The 21,339-nt window shown below is 36.9% G+C and overlaps 1 protein-coding gene across 1 annotated transcript in view; it reads right to left on the minus strand.

Moving 5' to 3' along the window:
• Positions 1-939: 939 nt before the first annotated feature.
• Positions 940-21,339, minus strand: part of LOC134853922 (dynein beta chain, ciliary-like) — a 51,715-nt gene continuing 31,315 nt past the window's right edge. The window contains exons 35-56 of the mRNA XM_063869893.1: positions 20,931-21,106; positions 20,170-20,303; positions 18,474-18,644; positions 15,764-18,048; positions 15,210-15,366; positions 14,706-14,894; positions 13,697-13,834; positions 13,388-13,505; positions 12,802-13,013; positions 12,202-12,356; positions 11,396-11,511; positions 10,124-10,264; positions 9,003-9,250; positions 8,548-8,706; positions 7,543-7,695; positions 7,079-7,184; positions 6,496-6,632; positions 4,000-4,174; positions 3,178-3,371; positions 2,499-2,769; positions 2,022-2,142; positions 940-1,138 (exon numbers count right to left, since the gene is read on the minus strand). Of these exons, the coding sequence (XP_063725963.1) occupies positions 1,099-1,138; positions 2,022-2,142; positions 2,499-2,769; positions 3,178-3,371; positions 4,000-4,174; positions 6,496-6,632; positions 7,079-7,184; positions 7,543-7,695; positions 8,548-8,706; positions 9,003-9,250; positions 10,124-10,264; positions 11,396-11,511; positions 12,202-12,356; positions 12,802-13,013; positions 13,388-13,505; positions 13,697-13,834; positions 14,706-14,894; positions 15,210-15,366; positions 15,764-18,048; positions 18,474-18,644; positions 20,170-20,303; positions 20,931-21,106 (5,596 nt within the window). The 3' untranslated portion in view covers positions 940-1,098. The remainder of the gene's footprint in view (positions 1,139-2,021; positions 2,143-2,498; positions 2,770-3,177; positions 3,372-3,999; positions 4,175-6,495; positions 6,633-7,078; positions 7,185-7,542; positions 7,696-8,547; positions 8,707-9,002; positions 9,251-10,123; positions 10,265-11,395; positions 11,512-12,201; positions 12,357-12,801; positions 13,014-13,387; positions 13,506-13,696; positions 13,835-14,705; positions 14,895-15,209; positions 15,367-15,763; positions 18,049-18,473; positions 18,645-20,169; positions 20,304-20,930; positions 21,107-21,339) is intronic.

The raw sequence follows: 21,339 nt of genomic DNA on the forward strand, positions 1-21,339 counted from the left end.
AAGTACAATGTTTATACTCTTCGATGAAAAATCAACTGTGTTCAGTTCAAATGAAACAAAACAATTCACGATGTGATTGTATTGGATAAAATTGCAGGAGTTTGAGAAAAACAGTTTTGCGATGTTTTTTTTCTTTAATTTATCCGAAACTTTAGGAATTTATCTTTAAGTCTGAAAACCCAAAAGCGATTATTTGAGCGTGGCATAAAACTAGTCAAAAACAACTTGAGGCAAACTAATTATATGTATATTCACTTAAATGACATTTGTTTGACATTGACTGTGATTGGAACGAAAAAACAAAGCTTAAAACTACAAGACTTTATACTTAGTTTTTTTGCTAAAACTTTTTTAAAAACCATTTAACGAATTCAGAAATTTCTCTTGATAGAAGCAGTTTGTTTTTAAACATTTGTCTTTACCAATCCCTATGTTCCACGAACACAATAAACTAAAGAAAAAAACTAAAGAAAAAAAATGTGGAGCAAAAACATTTTTCGTATCAATCTGTGAATAGACCGCAGTAACGGCCTTTATTCCGCAATTTGTTCTGCTTTTTCAGCCTTTTAGTTGACGTAGATGTCCAATTGGGTTCAGAAAGTTATCAGTTTGAAGCTCTTCGGTGCTTTCGGTTTGGAAAAAACTCAAAAAAACTCAAACTTAATTCGGATCTATTCGGGATTATTTTGGATCCGATTGAAGGTTGCTTCCACTACCAAATATGGTCAATATATAGCAGACCTGAAGATTTCTAGACAAGCTGATAGTAGCGCTTTTTCTCGTTCCATATTACATTTTTCGCAGGTGGTCAAAAAGGAAGAGTTTTGAATTAACATCGAACCAACCACCACTACATTAAACCCCTTTTGATTCAATCTCTTTAGCTTTCAGTAAGTTTAGCTTGAATTGTCGAATCTTTTTCACAAAGCAAAAAACAAGAAATTGATATGATTTTATTGTCAAAGAGATTTAAGACATTTTTCAAAATTATCAGGTTCAATTTTTGAATCATATTCGAGTGCAAGTTTCTATTTTTCCTAGTCATGCTTGTGTGTGACCTCCTCGTTTTGTTGTGGATCCCTTGTTTTGTAGTGACTTCTATACACTGAGCAGTAGAGCTACACCGCCCATGATCCACCTGAAAACAGAAACCACTCAACTTCATAAAGCTGACTCAAGCCTGTTAAACTGAAAAAGTTTAAAAACTATTTGGTGTCAATTTGCATTTTGGTTGACTTTCGAGTGTCGCGATATACTAACCAAGCAAAATCTGATCAACTTTTAATCTGAAGCAAGTTGATTGAATCAAATTTTAGGGATCTCTTTGCATATGCAACGTTTTGGTATAATTTTGAATTGCTAAGAATGTGCTAAGATCATTTTTTGCTTTCAATTTGAGCTATTAATACTCTAAAATCATTTTTTGATTTCAATTTATGCTAAGAATTCTCCAAAAAAATTCAATTTATGCTATCAAAACTCCAAAATCATGTTTACAGTTCAATTTCAAAAACTCTGAAACAAAATTAAATTTCAATTTATGCTAAAAATACTCTAAAATCTTTTTTCAATTTCAATTTCTAATAAGAATACTTTAAAGCATTTTTTATTTCAAACTATGCTAAGAACATTCTAAAATTATGATTTTTTTTATTTTAGTTTATCCTCAGAACACTCTTAAAACATTTTTTGATTTGAATTTATGATAAGAAAACTCTTAATTGGAGTTTTTTAATTCCAATTAAGGCTATTTTTTAAATTTCATTTCATTACTCTAATGTTATTTTTGATTTCAGTTTATGCTATAAATACTCAAAATCATTATTTGATTTCAAGAAAATGCAAAAAATACTCTGTTTAAAATCAATTTTTGATTTCCTTTCATGCTTATGAATGTTTTAAGCAAATTATTTGTTTGTACGTTTTTTTCTGATTTTAAATTCTGCTATGGATTTTTATTAATTGTCCGTTTTTTTCTGTGCTTTAAAACTTTTCTTCTGATAATTTTGGGGGCTACTCACTTGGAAGGTTTCTCCTTGGTCTTCAGGTTAAATACCCAGACGAAAGTGGGACCCCTGATTCGGGTCTTGTAGACAGGGCAGGGGTACATGTTCTTCAGATCTGCCTTGTCCACGGGAATAGCTACAATAGACAAAAAAGGTAAAACGCTAAAAATTTGCACTCAAACTGACAAAAAGTGAAAAATAAAACAGAAATTGTGAAAACTATAAAAACAGTCTTGGTATTGTTTATAATTTTTGTTGACTAAAAAAAAACAAATAACTTGAAATTCAGGCTTTATAGTCAATAGAATATATATTGGCCAATTTAAACTAGAATATATATAATATATAAGAATATAAATAAGCCGTAAAACAAATTAGAAAAATCTCGCACAATTTTTATAATCATATTATCGCCATTGATTTTTTTTGCAACCCAGTTCCGAACCCCTGTTTTGCTTTTCCAAAACCTCCCTCTCCCTCTGAATAGCATACCTTTGAGGTAGCATACGGGCATGCTAGGGGTCAACTCTTTCAGCCTAGCCTCGGAGAGCAAGCCACTTTGTGTGTCCCATCTGGCGCCCTCCATGAACAGTCCATACACATAAGCACCCTCTCTGGGGGGACTGCCGAAGTCCTCCTTGCTCTTCTTTGTGACGTCACACGAGATGGTCATTCGGTCAAGTGGCCATTCGTTCTTACGCGCAGTCTGCTGCATGATGGCTGTGAGGAAGGATTGAGGGTTGAATAAACCGCCGAGCCATACCTAAAACAAAGCTTTTCCTATGAACACTTATAGTATAGGAGTAATGGAACTGCTATGGCCGAGGGTGAGTTTTTTTAATGTCCGTGATGTCCTGATTCGAAAAAAAAACTATCGAAAAAAAAATTGTCTGTGTCGAAAAACATTGACTTGAATGTTTTGCTTTTAAGGCGTAAACTTTGCAAAGAGCTGATAACCAAGAGTTTTCATTCAGGCAACGAGAGTCTGTTTAAGAATACTTGTGAAGAGGAATCGTTCAGAGTAGAAATCTATTTTAGACAATCAAAACCCATTTCTCAAAAATTCGCAAAAAAACAATCGAAGTTGAACAATTCAAACAATGTGGATTGGTTGAAAATTTTTGGCCAATTGGTCCTTCGGCCTTGAGAAGGGAGCCAACTTGGTACTCACAGTGTTGGGTAGTGAGAAATCGTTGGACCATATCTCGAGTTCTTTGATCCTCAGCAGTAGATCCGCATACCACTGGCCCAGTCCGAAAGTGGAGGGATACGCTTTGGCCTCCCAGGGGCCAGGAACACTGTCCAGGAACAGAGCATTCATCAATTCCTCCATCTGAGGCGTGATTGTTAACTCACCTTTCAGACCTATACAATCAAATTTCAACATCAAATTCAAAATCCTTCAAATTTATTTAAAACAAAATTCTTAGAATGATAAGAGCGCATCGTTAGTCAGTTTCCGGTTTCACATACTTTTCACTCATTTTTTTCTCAGTCAGATTACATAAAGTTAAAGGTTACATCTGGAGCAGAAACCAATATTAAAACGACTGCTAAAGATCATTAACTGGTTCAGCAATTAATCTGATGCTGTCAAAGAACAGTTCCCTTTTGAAATTTAATATGTATGAGCGGTATGGCGACAAAACTTTTTTAAGCGAACACTTTTTTTCCTAAGGGCGATACTTTGAAATGATTCATGATTTATAAAGGATTGACATGAAAAAAAAGCTTATTTTCTGGCCAAATTCAGTATCTTTAGTAAATACCAACATTCGTGTCGGGACCATATCATTCTATTATACATGACAATATTTATCACCATTAACCAAAAAAGCTCCCCCTTCCCCGATGCTGTTGACGAAGGTGTTCAATTATAGGAAACCAACTTGACACTTCTAGATTTTTAGCAACCGTATCATTCTAATTCTATCATAACAGAACCTCATCGATCACAATTAACCAAAAGAAGCCCCCCTCTATAATTCCTCACCCAAGTTCAGTTCCTTGAGGGACCCCCTGATGGTGTTGGTGAGGGTGTTCATCCTCTCACACTCCTGCAGACACACCACAGTGTAGGGCGTCTTCTCCTCCGTCTTCCCACTCAACTCCACCATGTTGAACGACTCTGGCAACTTCTCCATTATGTCATCCAGCGTCTGCTTCACCTACACAGCCCAGCACAAAAAAGGGGTCAAAGGTCATATAAGATGTGGTGTATACGGTAGCGAATAAGGCTTCAGTCATACAATTTCAGAACAATTTCAGACTAGCAAAAAGTCTACGTCTATAATTGTACACAGAGACGAAACTGAGCTTCACACCATTTGGGATACAAAAAAATGAGAAATAACTAAAGATGTTGTGGCAAAAGAAAAACTTGAATGGATTCTGTTTTAAAAAAATCTTAAGCTTGAAAAATCACGAAACGTTTTAATGCAATTGTTGAACAACATAAGAAGGATTCAGGCAACACAAACTTCATTCATGTCTTTCTTACAACCAATAGATGGAAATGATAAGAAAATTTTAGTCCAAAAAACCGATATCCAATAGTTCTGAATGTACTAAAAAACTTTGCTTTAAATTTTGCAAATGAGGAACCTTCATGTCCTACAGGAACAATTGAGTTTATGAAAAGGTCCTGTCCGTTATTGGCTATAAACTAAGAGCAAAATGAAAAAATTGAAAACAAACTACAAAAAATTGAAAGCACTCAAATAAATTCGACGACAAAAAAATTGTAGAAAACCTGAAAAAACTCTTAAGGCTTATAAAAATAACCCAATTACATCAAAATTATCGAATATGAAGTTGATACAAAACGTTAAGAGAGCTGATAGATCGAAACAAAAAAAAATACCAGTTAAATGGACAAAAAAACGAATTCAGGTATTTCAGCCAGAAAGAAGCACACACCTGACTCTCGTGCAAATTTTGCCACATATCTTCGTTGACAAAACAGTCAAGTCAAAAATGCAAATAAAAAAACATTTTGGAATTTCTTTCGAAAATTTTTTGACATTCAAACAATACGGTCGATCCTAAATACACATCACATAAAAGTTAAAACTAATTCCACGCACTTTTTGATTAAACAAAAAAACAGAAACCAGGCATCCGAAAAAAATGATTTTTTTTTTGCAATTTTTTCCTTCAGTTTTTCTTTTCTAACAGAAAGTTTTGGAGTATACAAAAAATAAGGAAACATGCATTATATTTACCCTCTGGAATATGAAGAAAAAAGTACTGAAAAAACCGACAAAAAGTTACCGAAATAAATTACCAGGCAAGCAAGCCGACTTAATTAGCAATACAGCGGTAAAAGTAACCATTTATGTAGCGGGTATGAAATATACTGATTACCATTTGACCATTCTGTGAACAAAGTTGTTTAGGGGAAAAAGTCTAGTAACCGATTGCAATACCGTTGCTTGTCGCAAGGGTAGTAAGTATGGAAAAAGTTTGTTACTTTGACAAAACTTTTCATGGTTTTTTCTGCAGCATTGAGATTTAGTGTTCGAAACCTTCTTGTCAATATAACCGCAATTCCATCGCGTAATTGAATGAATGAAGATTTAAAATTGAGAAGAAGCATGAAAATATTATAAAGAAGCTGAAAATTTTCGCTAAATTTTCATGAAGACGAAGCTCATTTCTAACTTCGAACGGTTTCGTTCGGCCAAAAGCAATTTTGAGACTTATTTGAAGCGATAGAGCTATATGAAAATTTTTATGAAACCTCGTGTGATAATAAGCAATGCAATTAGGTTCCAAAAAAAGTGAGGATATTAAGCTATAAATGAAGATGATTTTTGTCTCCATATTTTTACCCATAGTTCTTCAGTTAACGGAGGGTGGCAGTCGTTAAGCCATCCGAAGTCAAATGAGACATTGCTCGATTTACGACTGGAGGCCTTCAGAAAGCATCACAGTTGTAAAGGCGAGAAAACAAAATTGAACTAGAATCACTTTCAGGACTTTTTGCTGTTATAAAATATATCAGCAAAAACGTGAATTTTTATTGAATTAACTTTCTTCCTTTTAAAATAAAATGATCGAGAAAAATTTATTCATCAATTCGTTTCAAAGTTTTCTCGGATATTTTCTGTTTGATTCTGTTTTGTGTTAGTTTGATCGGTGAATTACATTACCCAGGATTAAACGTATAATAGCTTTGACGGAAAATAAAAAATATGATGTATCTTGACAAAACACTTTCGAGTGCGGGATATTTTTTGCGTCGATTTTTTATGGACTGTCGTTTAAGATTTACACGATTCATTGACTAGGGAAAAGAACATCATACGATCTGTTCAGTTTTTACGGAGCACCGCTGTTCCTTCCCTGGTAAAAAATTACATGTTAATTTTCGGTTGCTTCTCGGAAAAAACTGCGACAGGAGAACATGTTACTTCTCGGAAAAAACTGCGGCAAGAGAAATGATTTGTTTTTCGGAGAAAATGCATGATAGAATGTATTCGCTTACCATTTCCTCCTTGGACATTCCCCCGTCGTCGCCCCCTCCCGCGTCCTTGGGCTGCATTTCCATCACTGTGCGAAACAACTTCTCGCTAGTCGTCGTCAGGAAGTCAATCTCCGCATTCGGGTGCAGACCGTACAGCACTAAGGACAAGAAAACAAAGAAATATAAGATATATTTGAAAGCATCAACTATTTACTCCTAACTGAAACAAGTATGATAGTTTGGTCCCCAGAAAAAGTAAGTATGAAAGTTGGCTCTCGCCATTTTGAGAAAATTTCTAAAACTCAAAGTGAGCAGCAATTGCAAATACTTTTTCCGAAGATTTTATAGTACGTAAGTTTTTCCTCAGAAACCAGCTATATTTTCAGGACCCAAATATCATACTTTGTATTACTAAAACTATTATCGAGTAATTTACGGTCATTGCATTGATATATGTGAAATGAAGTGTCCCATTGAAAAGCAAGGTATCGAAAGTTTTCAGAAGAAACTCTTTTTTATCGGTACAAAAGAACATCCTTTTCATTCTTTTCGATGGAAACCTACTTTAACTGTATCTGACCTCTCGGGTGTTGTTAGTTATTACCTGGACTCTCAGCTGGGAGTGCTTCGTCTATGTAGGTGTGGTATCCCTTGTAGTCACTGTTGGGAGCAGTGGCAAATCCAGGAGCCAGCCAGATCTCACTGTCCAGCTAAACAAAAATCTAACCATGAGTTAACAAAAACGCAAGAAAATCTATGACTCACGAAAACACTTGGACTTCCAGGACAATTAATCTTTATAATGATAATCGATCTGTGTATTTGAATCGGATGCTCAAAAAAGAGCTCTTTTCCAGTTCTCCCTTTGACTTTTTCTGAAATTCGATTGAAATATGATTGATGATCTAAACTTCAAAAAACAACATTCCAACATGAACTTATTTGAACAAAATTTGGTACGTGCGCACTACCATATGAACAATTTTTAAAATTTTAAAATAAAATTCTAGAATAAGTTTTAAAATGGGACGGAGGGAGATAGTGTAAGATCATAGCCAATTAGGGTACCTGGTCTGGTCCCATGAACTCCTCGAGGAATGTCCTGCAGAGTCGCCTGTCCCAGTCGTCTGTGATGTGTCCCCCGTACATGATCTCCCCAAACAGATACCTCAGATCCTCCCACGGCACCTTCGCATTGTTCTCCAGGTAGTTGAACAACACCTGCAAAACGAAGAAAACACTGACCAGTTACATAATCATTATGCAACAGTTATGAAACAGCTACAAAAACCACTCAAAATTCAACACAAATGACGTGACTTTCGGCTGATTTTTTGCTCTATTAGTTTCCGGCTGGTTTATTCACTTTTCTATAAAAAAGGGGTCACAAAGTTAAGCAAAAATAATTATCAGTTTCGTTTTTTTTTACAAAATCAAATTGTGAGATGCAGTGACTAAAGACATCATTTCATGCTGTTGAAGCAACTTCATTGCAGTTTCGCGAGCTAATTTGTAAAACTCAACTTTTAATTCTGTAAAAGTCACTCCGATTTGAAGCATTATGAAAAAAAAATTGAAATCAAAACGAGTTTTACCATTATCATCACATTACAAAATATGGTGCACCTCTGACTCTGATTGAGCTTCATTCCTATAGAACTACACTACCTACACTAATTTATTTTTCGACGATAGACAACAAAAATACCAGATACGATTCGACTAACTGCTTGTCGTAATGAAAGTTTTACATATTATACCGACGTATATGAAGCCAAAAGAGGTTTTAGAGCGGCGTTTTTAATGTTAACTCAACAAAATGGATTGCTTAGATGATTTTCGGGGCCCGAATTAGTGATGATGATTAACAATTGGTTAGAATGAATAGATAATTGCATAAAATGAAGAATTACTAGGAAAAAGTGAACGACCCCCCCCCCCCCTCTATCCGGTTTAGGGGATAATATTCACGTGCTTACTATGGAACAAAATGTTTCGTTCACAGCCAATCAGAAACGAGTAATTTGGTCGAAACAATTCGCGAAACTTTTGGAAAATGAATTAGCTGCTTACCATGGCGCTGATTTTGAGGTCTCCGGTGTTGAATGGGTATCCCCTGTTCCATCCTTGGGGTCCGAACTTCCTCCTCTCGGCGATGACAGCGTGGAAGTAACAGAGGGAGAACAGGATGCTCTTGAACTCTGCCTCCTTCGAGCACATCTCCATCGTGTCCTGAAACAATTAACTAATTGTCTAAATATTTAATTATTAACTAGATACGTAACTAGTTCAGGTTGGAGAGTGCGTGTCGAAAAAAATGATACATATTTTCAATCGAAAATCGGAAACAGCGATCAGAGAGTTACTTTCGTTATAAAATGATTTCAATGTATGGTAGAGAGAGACCCTTAAACTTTTAAAAATGGGAAATAAAATTCGAATACCACTCCTAGTTAATGGTACTGAGATTTAAAGGTGTGCCATAAAGCTGTGACAAAGTACTTGCAAGATCATCTCAAAACACGCACCTGGTCGAAATTATCGAGGGCTTTGTGCAAATTAGCAAACATGCCAGTAGGCGGCTCATTCGTGATCTTGATGCTGTTTTCCAGAATACCCTGGGGCAAAATATGCGACGCCGGGGTGGGGGCTGGCTCGGCCGAGATGTAGATCCTGTATGACTCATGCGCAGTGGCCGCAGCCTCTTCCATCCTCTTTTCCAGAGTCGGCAGCCATTTTGCAACCAAGTGCACATTTTGTAGAATGACCCAATGGCCTAAAAGAATGATTAATTAACTCGAGCTTATGGCGTAAAATGGCCCAACTTTTTTAAACTCCAAAATTCTGGTACTATTATAACAGACAGGTTACCAAAACAATGAAACCCGTATAAAAATGACTGATATAAAATCTCTTCCATCTTCCATTTAAAAGGACTCCCGACTTTTCTGCCATTTGATTATTGTTCCGACCATTGAAAACGGGGAGAAACTTTGGATTCAGGTGCGTTTTAGTTTTTTTTGCTTTTTGTTTTCCACGCAAAATCAGGTACCACAAATAATCATCGGACTGGGTTGAATGATATATCATATTAAAGCGTTTTCAGTCGTGATTGGAACGACATAAAAAAATTTTGAAACTTTTTTCAGTGTCGGGAAAAACCGGTTTGAAATTTTAGACTTTTGGTCTAATTTCGAGCGCAATTTTGAGAATCTAAAACTTGAAAATTCAATTTTTTTTTTCGTTTTTCTAGTCATTTTTCTTCAAAAACTGTTTTACAATTGACCTGATTCTGAAATATGCCTAAGTTCTTTTTTTCCCTTCAGATCTTTGTATCACAGCACGCAGGAAAAAAACGACGCGAATTTGAAAAAACTTTTTTTTTGTATTTTTTAAGACTGGTCGGAACATTTTGTGCTACTTGCACAGTAACCGGCTAACCTTGTTTCCAAATGTTCTTTAAAATTAACTGTTCAATATGCCTCAAATTATATACCTGACGATGGCACTGCTACAAAAGTTTCTATAAAAGTTGGTTATAAATAAGCATTCTTAAGTTACTACTCACAAATATTGAATTATTTTCTGCCAGATTGAGATTCGAACCATTCTTAACTGTCTAGCAATCCGAAATAGATGCACTACCTACCTTCCTCTGAGGCTTTTGCGATTGCCGATTCAGCCACTATCTCTTGTCCTTGTCCGAGGGAGACATTGTGGAAGTTCTTGGCGTCAAAAGTGAACCCAATCTTCTTGCCCAGCGCCTCCACATCCACCAATGGGTCCACGCCTGAAAAAACGGATTGTTGTAGTTTGATCAAATCACTATTCTGTTAATTGAAAAAGGTAATTCGTTAGGTAATTCGTTAAAATTAAACTTCCTTTTTTGGTAAATAAAGTCTTTTGCTACTACTACTAGTACTAACCGGTTTCAAAAGAATCAATTGTAAAAACTAAAAAAACTTAATTTAAAAAAAACCTTCGGGATGTTTTTTCTCTAAACTACCAACAGTTTTTTTTACGTCTGGAACGAAATCGAATTAGCGTAGCTTTTGAACTAGTCTGCCGAGGAAATGAGTCTGAATAAGCATAAATGCTCGCGTACTATGAAAACATCGAAAAACGCTCACTTATCAAAATTTTGATCTCCTGATCACCCAAAGGGTCCCCCAGTCTATTTTTTAAGCATCCCTAATCAAAAAACATAGCCAATCGAAGATTAGAAAAGAGTAATGAGCGCAAGTTCATTATTCAACATGAACGCAACATTGAAAACGCAACATTAAAAAAAAACACTAACTTTGTTGAAAAAATCTCAACTTTCGACTTTCAAAGAAAAAATAGATGCCCTTTAAGCTCTTTGAATTTCTGAAACAATTTAAGACTGGCGCTTTTTTGATAACATGAACCCAACTATAGCCAACTGGATCAAAATTTTTATTCCGCTGGGAAATCTTCAAAATTAAATTCCACTTTCGAAACTAGAAATAGTTCGCGTTTTCTTCGCGCCATTTCCACGTTCGTATTTGGAGAGTGCTATTTACGTCACTTTCAGCAGATGAATTTCAATTGAATTCAAAAAGTGGATATATACCTAAGTTCAATCATAAATGCATCAATATGTATGAATGCACATCTGTAGTTAATAAAGATTTTTTAGACTTTTTCCTGAAAAAAAAATAAAAATCACCAAGACCTATATAAGAGTCTTCACTACGTTCATCACTCTTAATAAATTTTATTGACGTGGGCTGCTTGATTATTTGCCTGCTGTTTATTTTAACACACATATATTCGAAAAATTGACTCGTATTATCCCACAAGAGTTGGTTGAGTAATTCGATCCCTCATAGACTGTTACTCCTAATCTTATAACTTATTTCATTGATACAAGCGTAAGTTTTAATGAAATAATTCATACCTGGTGAAAGGATGAAGAACATGGGAATTGCAGGTCCGCTCTCCTTGTAGGAGTCTGGGAAGGGAATCGACCTGTTCTCCGTGTATTTCTTACCCAGTCGCTCCTCAATGAACAGTCTGAAATACAAAAAAAAACATAGATTGTGGTCATAGATTAATTATTGGCCTTTTGAGATTAGCAATTCAAAATGTTCAACAGGTGATTCTTTATTTTTATTCAGATTAGGCTCACCAAAGATGAAAATATTAATTTAACTACGAAAGAAGCAACCAACATACAAGTTGTCCGGCTCTTTACGGAACAACATGGCACTGTTGTGTCACTGATTTCCCTCCCTTAGCAAAGTGAAAAATATATAGTGTTATTTGGAATAATGAGATGCTTAGTCTTTAAAGGATCAACTTTAAAGGATCAACTGTGAATAACCGTTGCTAGGTATGGAGAATTGAAAAAAATGGAAAAGAAAAAAATAAGTAAAAAGAGCAAAAGACAATTTCAGACAATTATTGCACGCAAAAGCGAATTATTTGGAAAAAATTCAAAATTGCATGCAAAATTTGAACAAAATTGGCAGATTGCTCTTTTAACTAACTCTGTTGCAATTTTTTGTAAATTATTATACAACAAAGTGCAGTTTAGTCTAGGCGGGGGAAACTTCTCAACAGCGCGGGACCTAAAGCGCGAAAATTTTGTCAACTAATCAGAGCTGGTAAAGCAAGATTTTGAGCGCTATCGTTTAACAAAACCACTCAAACGTCTCAAATCTTGCTTAAATTTGGTCTGGAAACCTCGAGTCGAGTACTCACGAGATGGCGTATGTCATCCTGTCTGGTCTGAGTGCTCGGAGCATGCAGAGTCGCTGAAGGGAGGTCTTGTTCTTCCACTCCTGCGGGAACTTCTCCTTTTCGATCGCCTCACTCTCTACAAACTTCTTCCACCGCTTCGCACTGCCCTCCAGGTCCTAAAGTCACACATTAATGTTATATAATATTCAATTTATGAATTGAATAAATTATACACTACTACGCGAAACATGTGGTGCATGCAAGAAGTAGAATTTTCTACCACCTTGTTCTCTGATCTTGCTCGCAATTATCATAGAAAAATCTCAACATTTCAACCTTTCCTGAAAACCACATAAAAATCGATTGTCAAAATGTTCAAAATGAAAATGGGGCAACCCTTCAGGTCCTGGAAAAAAGAATAAAAACTTCAGGATTTAGGAAAAACTGCATGATAGTTTATGGTCAAAAACCTTTCCAGCAAACAAACAAACAACACATCTTATCCAATCTGTTTGTAATAATTTGGAACACATTGATTTGTGACTTTTAGTCAAATTAACGTTGGTCAAACTGGTCGGAATAAAAAAATGCTTGAAAAAACTCTTCAGATAAAAAATACACCTTGTCGAGGTTCTTAAAGTCCTCCATGGCCGACAGAGACTTGATAGCCCCCCACGAGTTGTTGTTGAGGAAGTCGACGGGGGAGGTGACGTTGGGAGTGATGGGGAATCGGAGGAGGAAGTCCAGCTCCGGGGCTGAGATCTCCTTCGAGTTCAGCAGGATCTGGAAGGCTACTTGGGTAGTGAAGATTAGCTTATCCTTCTCAAATAGACCTGGAATAAAAACACAATTGAAAAATTCCTGGATTTGAAAAACGTTCGAAAACTTGGTGCACTCATTTTTTCGACTGTATTTGCAACCCCAATAGATTCTTTGACTGTCCACTAGTGGTTACTGATGTCATTTAACTTAACTCGTTAACTTAACTGCAGGGAGAAAAGAGGAGAAGCAACAAGCTATTAATCTTTCTTTCCGTCATCTCCGTCTTATTGTTCTGATTAAACCCAACTTATTTTCGAGATCTCATGCAATTTTAGACTACTCGTAAGTTTTTTCTAAAGAAGCCATAAAAGGTCGCTGGCAAAAAAATCTTTTGAAATTGTTATGAAGGCCTAATATGAAGTTGAGTTCCTGTGATTTGACTTACCCCTTGAGGTGTAGATGTATACTTGGTAAGTGATCTGATCGATCAAGTTTTTCACTCTCTGTTTCACCTTCTCATTCTCGTCCTCACTCTCAGACGCTGCCGCCCTGTCTATCGCGACCTAAGCACACAAATAGGCATAGAAAAACTTACCAAAATAAAAGGCCAGAAAAATTCTGGAACTTTTTTGAAAATTTTTCAAAAAGTTTCTTTTGATTTTCTTCATATATTTTTTGCGAGAATAACTGTTTGGAACAATATGTACCACTTGCATAATAACTGGCTGATTTTGTTCGTAAAATAGGTGAATACCTTGAAGACGGCGTTGAATGCCTTGAGACTGAACTGATAGATGGGGTTGATCTTATCCATCTCATTCAGTATAAAGTAGAGGATAGAGGCCCTGTTGGCAGCTGGCCTGTACAGTTCACGCGCCTCATTGATCTTCACCTACAACACACAACAAGCACATTTTATCCATTGTAATTATCCCGGTGGCTAAGTGTCTTAGGTCTTGGCCTCTAACTACCTAGGTCGCTGGTTCGAGGCCCATCAGGGTCATAGTAGCTTAACGACGAGAACACAATTCTCAGCCCAAAAGAAGAACTATAAGAATTACGTGCTGTTAATGTACAATTTTCGTACATTCTCTTTCCCGAAGTTCAATTTATTTTTTGAAATAATTGACATATACCTAAAATTTCAATTTTTTATCCGTTTTTTTTTCACACTGCACAATTTTAAGTTTCAGTTAAAACAAGACTGCTCGTATCAGGGCGAAGTCCTGAATGTTCCGACTGCCTCTTAAGGTTTATGGAGCAGTAATAACATTTAAAAATTAAATGAAATAAAACAAAATTAAAAAAAAAAATTTCTAAAATTTGAAACTTTTTATGAAAATCATCCCCCACACGCCATATAAAGTACAAAAGGATAGATATCGCTCCTTGTAACAAATCAATTATGGCACATAAGCTTCTTTCAACCAATTTGCACCAATTTCTAAGACGGATTAACTCTCCGCTTACGCGTTAATAGCGCGAAATATATCGCGCGTTAATTGTCCCAAATTGGCCAAAATGGCCATTTTTAAACCCCCATAACTTTACGAAAAATGATCACAGGTGAAATATCTTTTCAAATTTGAGCTTAGGACAACAATATCTTTCGAATGATATAAAAGAATTCCGTCAAAAATGGCTAGTTAAAAAGTCGAAATTTGTCTGTAGAAAAAAAAACCACCCCGAGCACAAATATTCCGTTACTTTCGTATCGAAAGTCGGAACAATTATCAGTTGAACAAATTTGAAAGCAAGTTCACCTCTGTGATTTTCGCTTCTGCTACTTGCACTTCGATCTCACTGGCCGTCCTCTTAGTAGTCTCCAGATTTTCCACCAAAGCAGTGTCTCCTAGGAAGTTGCCTCCTGCGGCCGACAGTCTCGCTAGCAGATTGTCCTCCAGCTCTTTGAGGGTGATCGTGAACTCATTCTGCTTCTTAGTCAGGTCAAGCTAAATAGAAAGCTAATTTTAAAACGTTTCTATGATCGAAAAATTAAAACTTAATCTATCTTCTGACAGGGTGTAAAAATAATGCAAAGAGTAAAAAAAGGATAATAAAGCATGTTAAACTGTAATTAAACTAATCCACCTGCTTCAAAAACGCTTACATAGTCGGGGATAAAACACACTAACAAAAAATACACTAAAATCAGTATAAGTTGCAGTTGCTGAAATAAATAATTTTTATTATCCAAATTTGAGACAATTAGATAAAAAGGTACATTAAAAATTATAAAAAATCTTAAAAGTTGGAAAAAGTCTCACCCTTAGTTCCTCTAGATCCGGCCTCTCGGCACTGACGACGTCAGCCAGCAGCTGGTCCTCCAACCCATCCCTCGTCACAGTGAAGTTGATCAGAGTAGCTTGTGCCTGGATCTCTGGCTTATAATGCGGGTTGGCCAGCTTCGTGTGCAGAATCAACCTATAATTAAACAGTAGTTATTAATCAACCTATAATTATTACCAATACACCAGTTTACTAATCCGACAAAGCATTTTGAAAAAAAGCCATTTCAACAACTAAGGATTCCAAACAGAACTTGGACAGTTTTTCACAATTTTAAACAGCCAAAAATAAGTGTGATCAAAATTTCCGAAAACGTTCTCTTTCATTTGACTCCAAAACTTCGTTTGATTCCAAAGCATGAAAATCTAGAACTACTGGCCGTTATATCAAGCAATAAGCATTGCACAATCCCTCATTTTAAAAATGTAATGTTTTGGTCCATGGCAATCTCTGAAATAATAGGTTGCAGATTCCAAAAAACTAAGTGAAGATGAACTCGTTAAATAAAATAACAAGACTACTGTTTACTAGCCTGAAACTCTGGTTGTATTCAATCTCCTTGTCTCCCAGTTTAATCGCAGTTCCCTTCTTGATAGTGTTCCTGCCCAGAATCGGATCCAAAACGGCCTCAATTTCTTCGCCCAGATTCTCGACCAGAACCGTCTCTCCATTCGCGAGGGCTCTTTCCAGTGTGTCCAGGTATCCTTTCTGTCCCAATCTGATCACAGTCAAGGCGTCTCCATATTTAGTTTTGATCCATTTAATTCCTTGCAGTTGAGGATCAATCATGAGCGGCCAACGTTCGCAGCTTGTTAAAATTGTCGCGTTTTCAGTCGACATTCGGTCACTCGGCAACCCTTCGTTGTTCCAGGACGCAATTTGGGCTCTGTCAGTGACCATGATCAACGGGTCCAAATTTTCGGTCACAGGAATCGGGGTTTTCAAAGTTTTTAGTTTATCCGTCCACAAATGGTCGGTTAAATCAAGTCTGTATCTTTTCGTAAAACCTCCCACGTATGAAATAAATGCCGAAATTAGCAGAACGTCTCCTGGCAGAGTAACTTCTTCCTCTTTGAATTTCTTAACTGATTCGGCCCAACGAACATTTTCAGAAGCCAAGCCTCCGACTAGCCGATTGGCTAGCTTAATCGTATTTTCAGTAGCCTCTGCTTCTTGTTGACATTTCAGTTTAGCAGCCGTTGCAGTCTCGAACTCAGCGGTAAGTTTACCCAAATTCGCATCCAGTTCCGCAATCTTGGCTTGCACCACACTTAGTTTGGCCTCAGCAGTTGCCAGATCTCTATTGGCCTGTTCAAGAGCCATTCGTTTTGGCTCAACTTCGCAGTAAACTTCGAAATACTTGATGACGTTGATAGCCCATGAACACAAACCGGCAGCGGCCGAACTTTTAGCCTTGATGAACTCTGGATCAAATTCTGGGTTTTTCATATATTCATCCATGGCTTTCACCGCAGCTGGATGGATATGGTCCTTGTCGAAAGTAACCAAATTGTTCAGGAACTCTCCGACATTTCCCATCATGACTTTAGCTGCTTTCCAGGTGCGATCTTTTGGAACTTTTCCAGCCGCTCCTCCCAGATATAGAACCATGACACCTGACGTCACAGTTACCACCGCAGCTGGGGGTGATCCGAAAGACTTCAGCTCCGTCAAGTTGTTTTTGTCCAGGGTATTCAAGGCCTCCTGGGCCGCTTTCAGAGCAGGCTCCGCTTTCGAAAGATCTTCCTCACACGAGGCTTGTTTGATTGATACCTCCTTTTGGATCACCGTCACCTTCGCTTCTTCTTCTGCAGCCTTTTCCTTTTCGCCATTCACCATTTCGGTTTCCTTGCCGACCACTTCAATAAGCTTGTCTGCGTCTTCGTTCTTCTGAGCTAACTCGACCTCTTGCGATTTCAGTTTCTCTTTTAGGTCATCGACCTGTGATGACGTGCTTTGCAGCTTCTGCAAACCGTTCTCAAGACGCTCCATTTTTGCCAACAAATCTTTGTGTTGCTTGCCGAGCAAGTTTCGGTACAACATAATCAGTTCCAAGAAGCTCTTAGGTGTGGTGTAGTAGTATCTCCTTTCATTCGTCAGATAGGTATGGGACATATCGTTAACACTTAAATGAACAAAACTCATGAACTCGGCTATCGACTCTCTCAGATCGGGACCCAAAAGATCAACTTCAGACAGGAACCTCAAGCTCACACTGACAAGCGCTTCCTTGGGCCATTCGTGGAACCAATCGATTGACGTACAATTGACAATCGCGGGGAACCGTCGCGCTCGGACTCGAATCGTGACACCGACGGGCGAGAAGCAGAGCACTAGTTTGAGATTCCTTCTGACTTTGTCGATGAAGAACTTCCAGCAGTTTTCTCTCGAGTCTTCCATTCCCATTCCCTTCACTTCGGGTCTCATGGCGCCGATGACATTTTCGATCTCGTCATCCGGCAAAATCTCTGGAATCTCACCCGATGCGAGCAAGTCGTTGATCAGCACCAAGAATCGCTCGTCTGCGACTTGTGAGTCGGTCATCAAGAACACAGTTCCGACGTTCTTGACACCCGCTTTGATGTAAAGAGCGGCCAGATCAGTTTTGAGGTCAGTTACGCTGTAGCCTTTTCTGAGGGTGACTTGGAATACCTCTAGTGAGCTTATGAAAGCGGCAAGACGGGCTAAACTCTGTTTACCCGAACCACCGACTCCGACCAAGAGGGCGTTACCTCTCGGGGCCTCCAAGATTCTGTTGATTCTCGCTATATGACTCATCGCATCTTCGAACAGGACTAGATTCATTTGAGCGTTCATCTAAAGTAAACCAGAAAAATATTTTGTTTCATTTTTTTTAGCTGAAGAAGAAAAATTACAATTAAGAAAAAAAAATTACAATTAAGAAAAAAAATACAATTAAAGCAATGTGATGCAATTAAGGAGATCATTTTTTGTTTAAATTAGACTGAAAAAACTTTCTAACAAGCACCAAAATGATCGCAAAATTGATGTCGATTAAACTCAGTTGTTAATTTGACGAAGTTGTCAATTTTGCTTCTTTAAGTCACTGCATTTGAAAAAAACATGGGTCAAATCAAAAATGTGATAGAAAATTGGGCAGCTTCAAAATTGGTGCAATGTGAAAATTTGGGAAAATTGCAACTCAAGGTAATTTGAAAATTCGGGCAATTAGAATATTTGGACAACTTGAATATTAGGGCAACTTGAAAACTTGGACTCACCTCATTGTAGCCTTCGAGAGCTTCCACTAGCAGTTTGTTCAGTTGTGTCCACTCGGTTAGAGGCAGGTATTTGGGGTCGCCCATACCCTGGGAGAAGTGGGTGTACAGAATTGGGGCATGCATGGCCTCGTCCAGGTTCATTTCTTCCCACCCTTTTTGCACCATGTCCACCTAAATATGGCATTATTGGGCAATGGACTACAACTGGCAGATTTTAGGACGAGAAGTCCCCGGTTCAAATCCCGTACCAACTTTTTTTTATTGATAATACCGCTTGATTATTATTTGCAATCTAATATCCCTAATTCTCTATAAAACTTCGTTTGGAACTGTAAGCCTTGAAAAATTTGTTCAAAACTTTATATTGTATGGTAAAATATGATTTAAAACGATTATTTTAAAAGAAATTTTAAGGTAGAAAAGATAGTTTATGTTGCTCAAAACTGAGATAGAATTTTTGCGGAATGAGTTGAATGATATATAATTTCAAAACGCGTTCAATCCTGATTCGAACGACACTAAGCATTTTTCGAATATTTGTCCCAGTGTCAAAAAAAAATCGGTTTAGAAATTTTTGAGTTTCAGTCTAATTTCCAGCTATTAAAGCAAGCGAGAGGCTTATCATAAAAATTTAAGCCATGAATTTTTTGGTAAATTTATTTTTGAGTTTTTTAGCGCCATTTTTTTAAATTTTGTTTTTGTTGTTTTTTTTCTAGTCATTTTGCGACGAAATATTTTTTCCCGATATGCCTATTTTACTGTGATTGTCAAAAAAACCTAAAATTTAGTTTTTTTTCAAATCCATGCATCACACCACGCACAAAAAACACTATTTTGAAAAAAAACATGAAAAAACTTTTTTATGTATTTTTCTAAGAATATGGTCGCAATATTAAGTTCTACTTGCACAGCAACCAGCTATTCTTGTCATTGTTAATAATTGTGTTGCTTTTAGAATTGTTTTTATTTTATTTTGCTCTAAAATCAAGTAGAACAAATTATTTTTCAGTCCAATAACAAACAAGTTTTTTTTACAATTATTATTTCATTTTCATTAATTTACTTTTATTTTTTTTCATAATTCTATTATTTACACAAAGGCGAAGTTGCACTTCGCATACAAAGCTCAAATATGACCGATATGGGAAAAACTGAATGAGTAAAATATTGAGTCTACAAAACATCTTAAGTGACGCACGCCAAGTATGAGTCGACATAATTGCTAAGTGACGCAAGCCAATTATGACGCATTAGCAGTACCAGTAAATTTGGAAAAAAGGAAATTTACCAACTAACATGCCTCAATTTATAGAGTGGACGCATTTTAACTGGTATACAAAAAGTACATTAAAACATCCGACCCTGCCCAGGTTCGAACCCTCTTACTTTGTTGAGGGTCTCCTTCCCTAGCTCTAAGCTACAGATCCATGATACCTTGAAGCTAAAGTGCTATTTGCAATATAATAGTCTGTGTTAATATCATTAGCATTGGCAGAACTAATTAGCTGGTTATTGATCAAAATGAACCCTTTCAAAATGATCACATTTTGTCGCAAGAATATTTGCATTGCAACAATATTTGAGACATAGGTTGGAAAAAAGAGAGTTAATACTATAACACAAGCTTTGCTTGTGTAGTCATAAATTTCAGTGAAAATACAAGGCGTCTTCTCTGTGGTCCCTCCTCGTAACTGACCTCGAGCTTGTCGTAATTGTCCATGTCGGTGGCGTCGATCAGTTTGTCCCTGTAGACTCTGCGACACTCATGGATCCACAGTCGACACATGTCCATGGGGGTCTTCACACAATCGGGCGTCGAGAACAGGAGACCTAGAAAGACAAAAGGTTAATTTTGTTCAATGTGACCAAAAAATTAAAAATAATAACTGTTGAAAGAGTTTTTGTAACCATGATATATAATAACACAGTCAACTTAGATTTGGAAAAGTGCTGATGAATTCAAGTATAATAAAAAAAATTACAGTTTTTTTGCTTTCATAGAACAAAATAAATAACTTATAAGTCTTTCAATTTCAAGACATTTTATTAGTTTTAACTCATTCTAAAACTAACTATAAATCAAGCTCTCTCGGCATTCAGCTCATTTTTTTGAAATTGCTCATTTCGAATGTTCTTTTTTGGCCATTAGAAACGAAAACGAAAAAAGACGTCATTGAAAATTGAATCGAATTTGGACAAAAAATTTGAAATAATGAATTGATTTATTTCAAAATTTTGGTGCATTTGAAAAAAAAAATGTGTTAAAGAACCGTGGCAATGATAAATTGTGAGGACGAGCTCTCACTTGACATCTAGCTTCAGGTCTACCACAACCTGGCCAATTTCGTCTGCAATAGTGATACCACGTGAAAATTCTAGACGCAAAAAAGAGCTTCGCTCAACAAAATAACTCAGTCTGGATCCGTTACAGGAACCACAATTAAACTATGGCTGTACCTTGGAACACGTTGGTCAAGTCCCTCAAGTTGAAGTTGTAGTGGAACTTGATTGCAGTGGGCAGGAACACCTGGGCGATCCTCTGGTGGAATCCCAGGGTGGCATTTACCACGTTCAGAGACAGTTTCTGGATCGGCGGCTGGAAGTTCATCATCTGCAGGTGTTGGCTTAGGACGCTAGCAGCAAAAAACGACACATTTTAAATAAAACTCTTCAAACAATACGCTTTAAATAATACTCTTTAAATAATCCTCTAACTCGGAAACATGCGATATCCGTCCATGAATACTTGACACCTTTACCCATTATAAAATTAAATGCTTGATTCTAAGCCATAGCGTTTTTTTTCAAAGAGCAGTTTGGAAAGCCACGTGGAACGCCGTTTGCTGTGCAAGTAGCACTGGAAAAT

Source organism: Symsagittifera roscoffensis, chromosome 9, assembly GCF_963678635.1.
Source record: "Symsagittifera roscoffensis chromosome 9, txSymRosc1.1, whole genome shotgun sequence".
In the NCBI taxonomy this organism is placed as follows: domain Eukaryota; kingdom Metazoa; phylum Xenacoelomorpha; order Acoela; family Convolutidae; genus Symsagittifera; species Symsagittifera roscoffensis.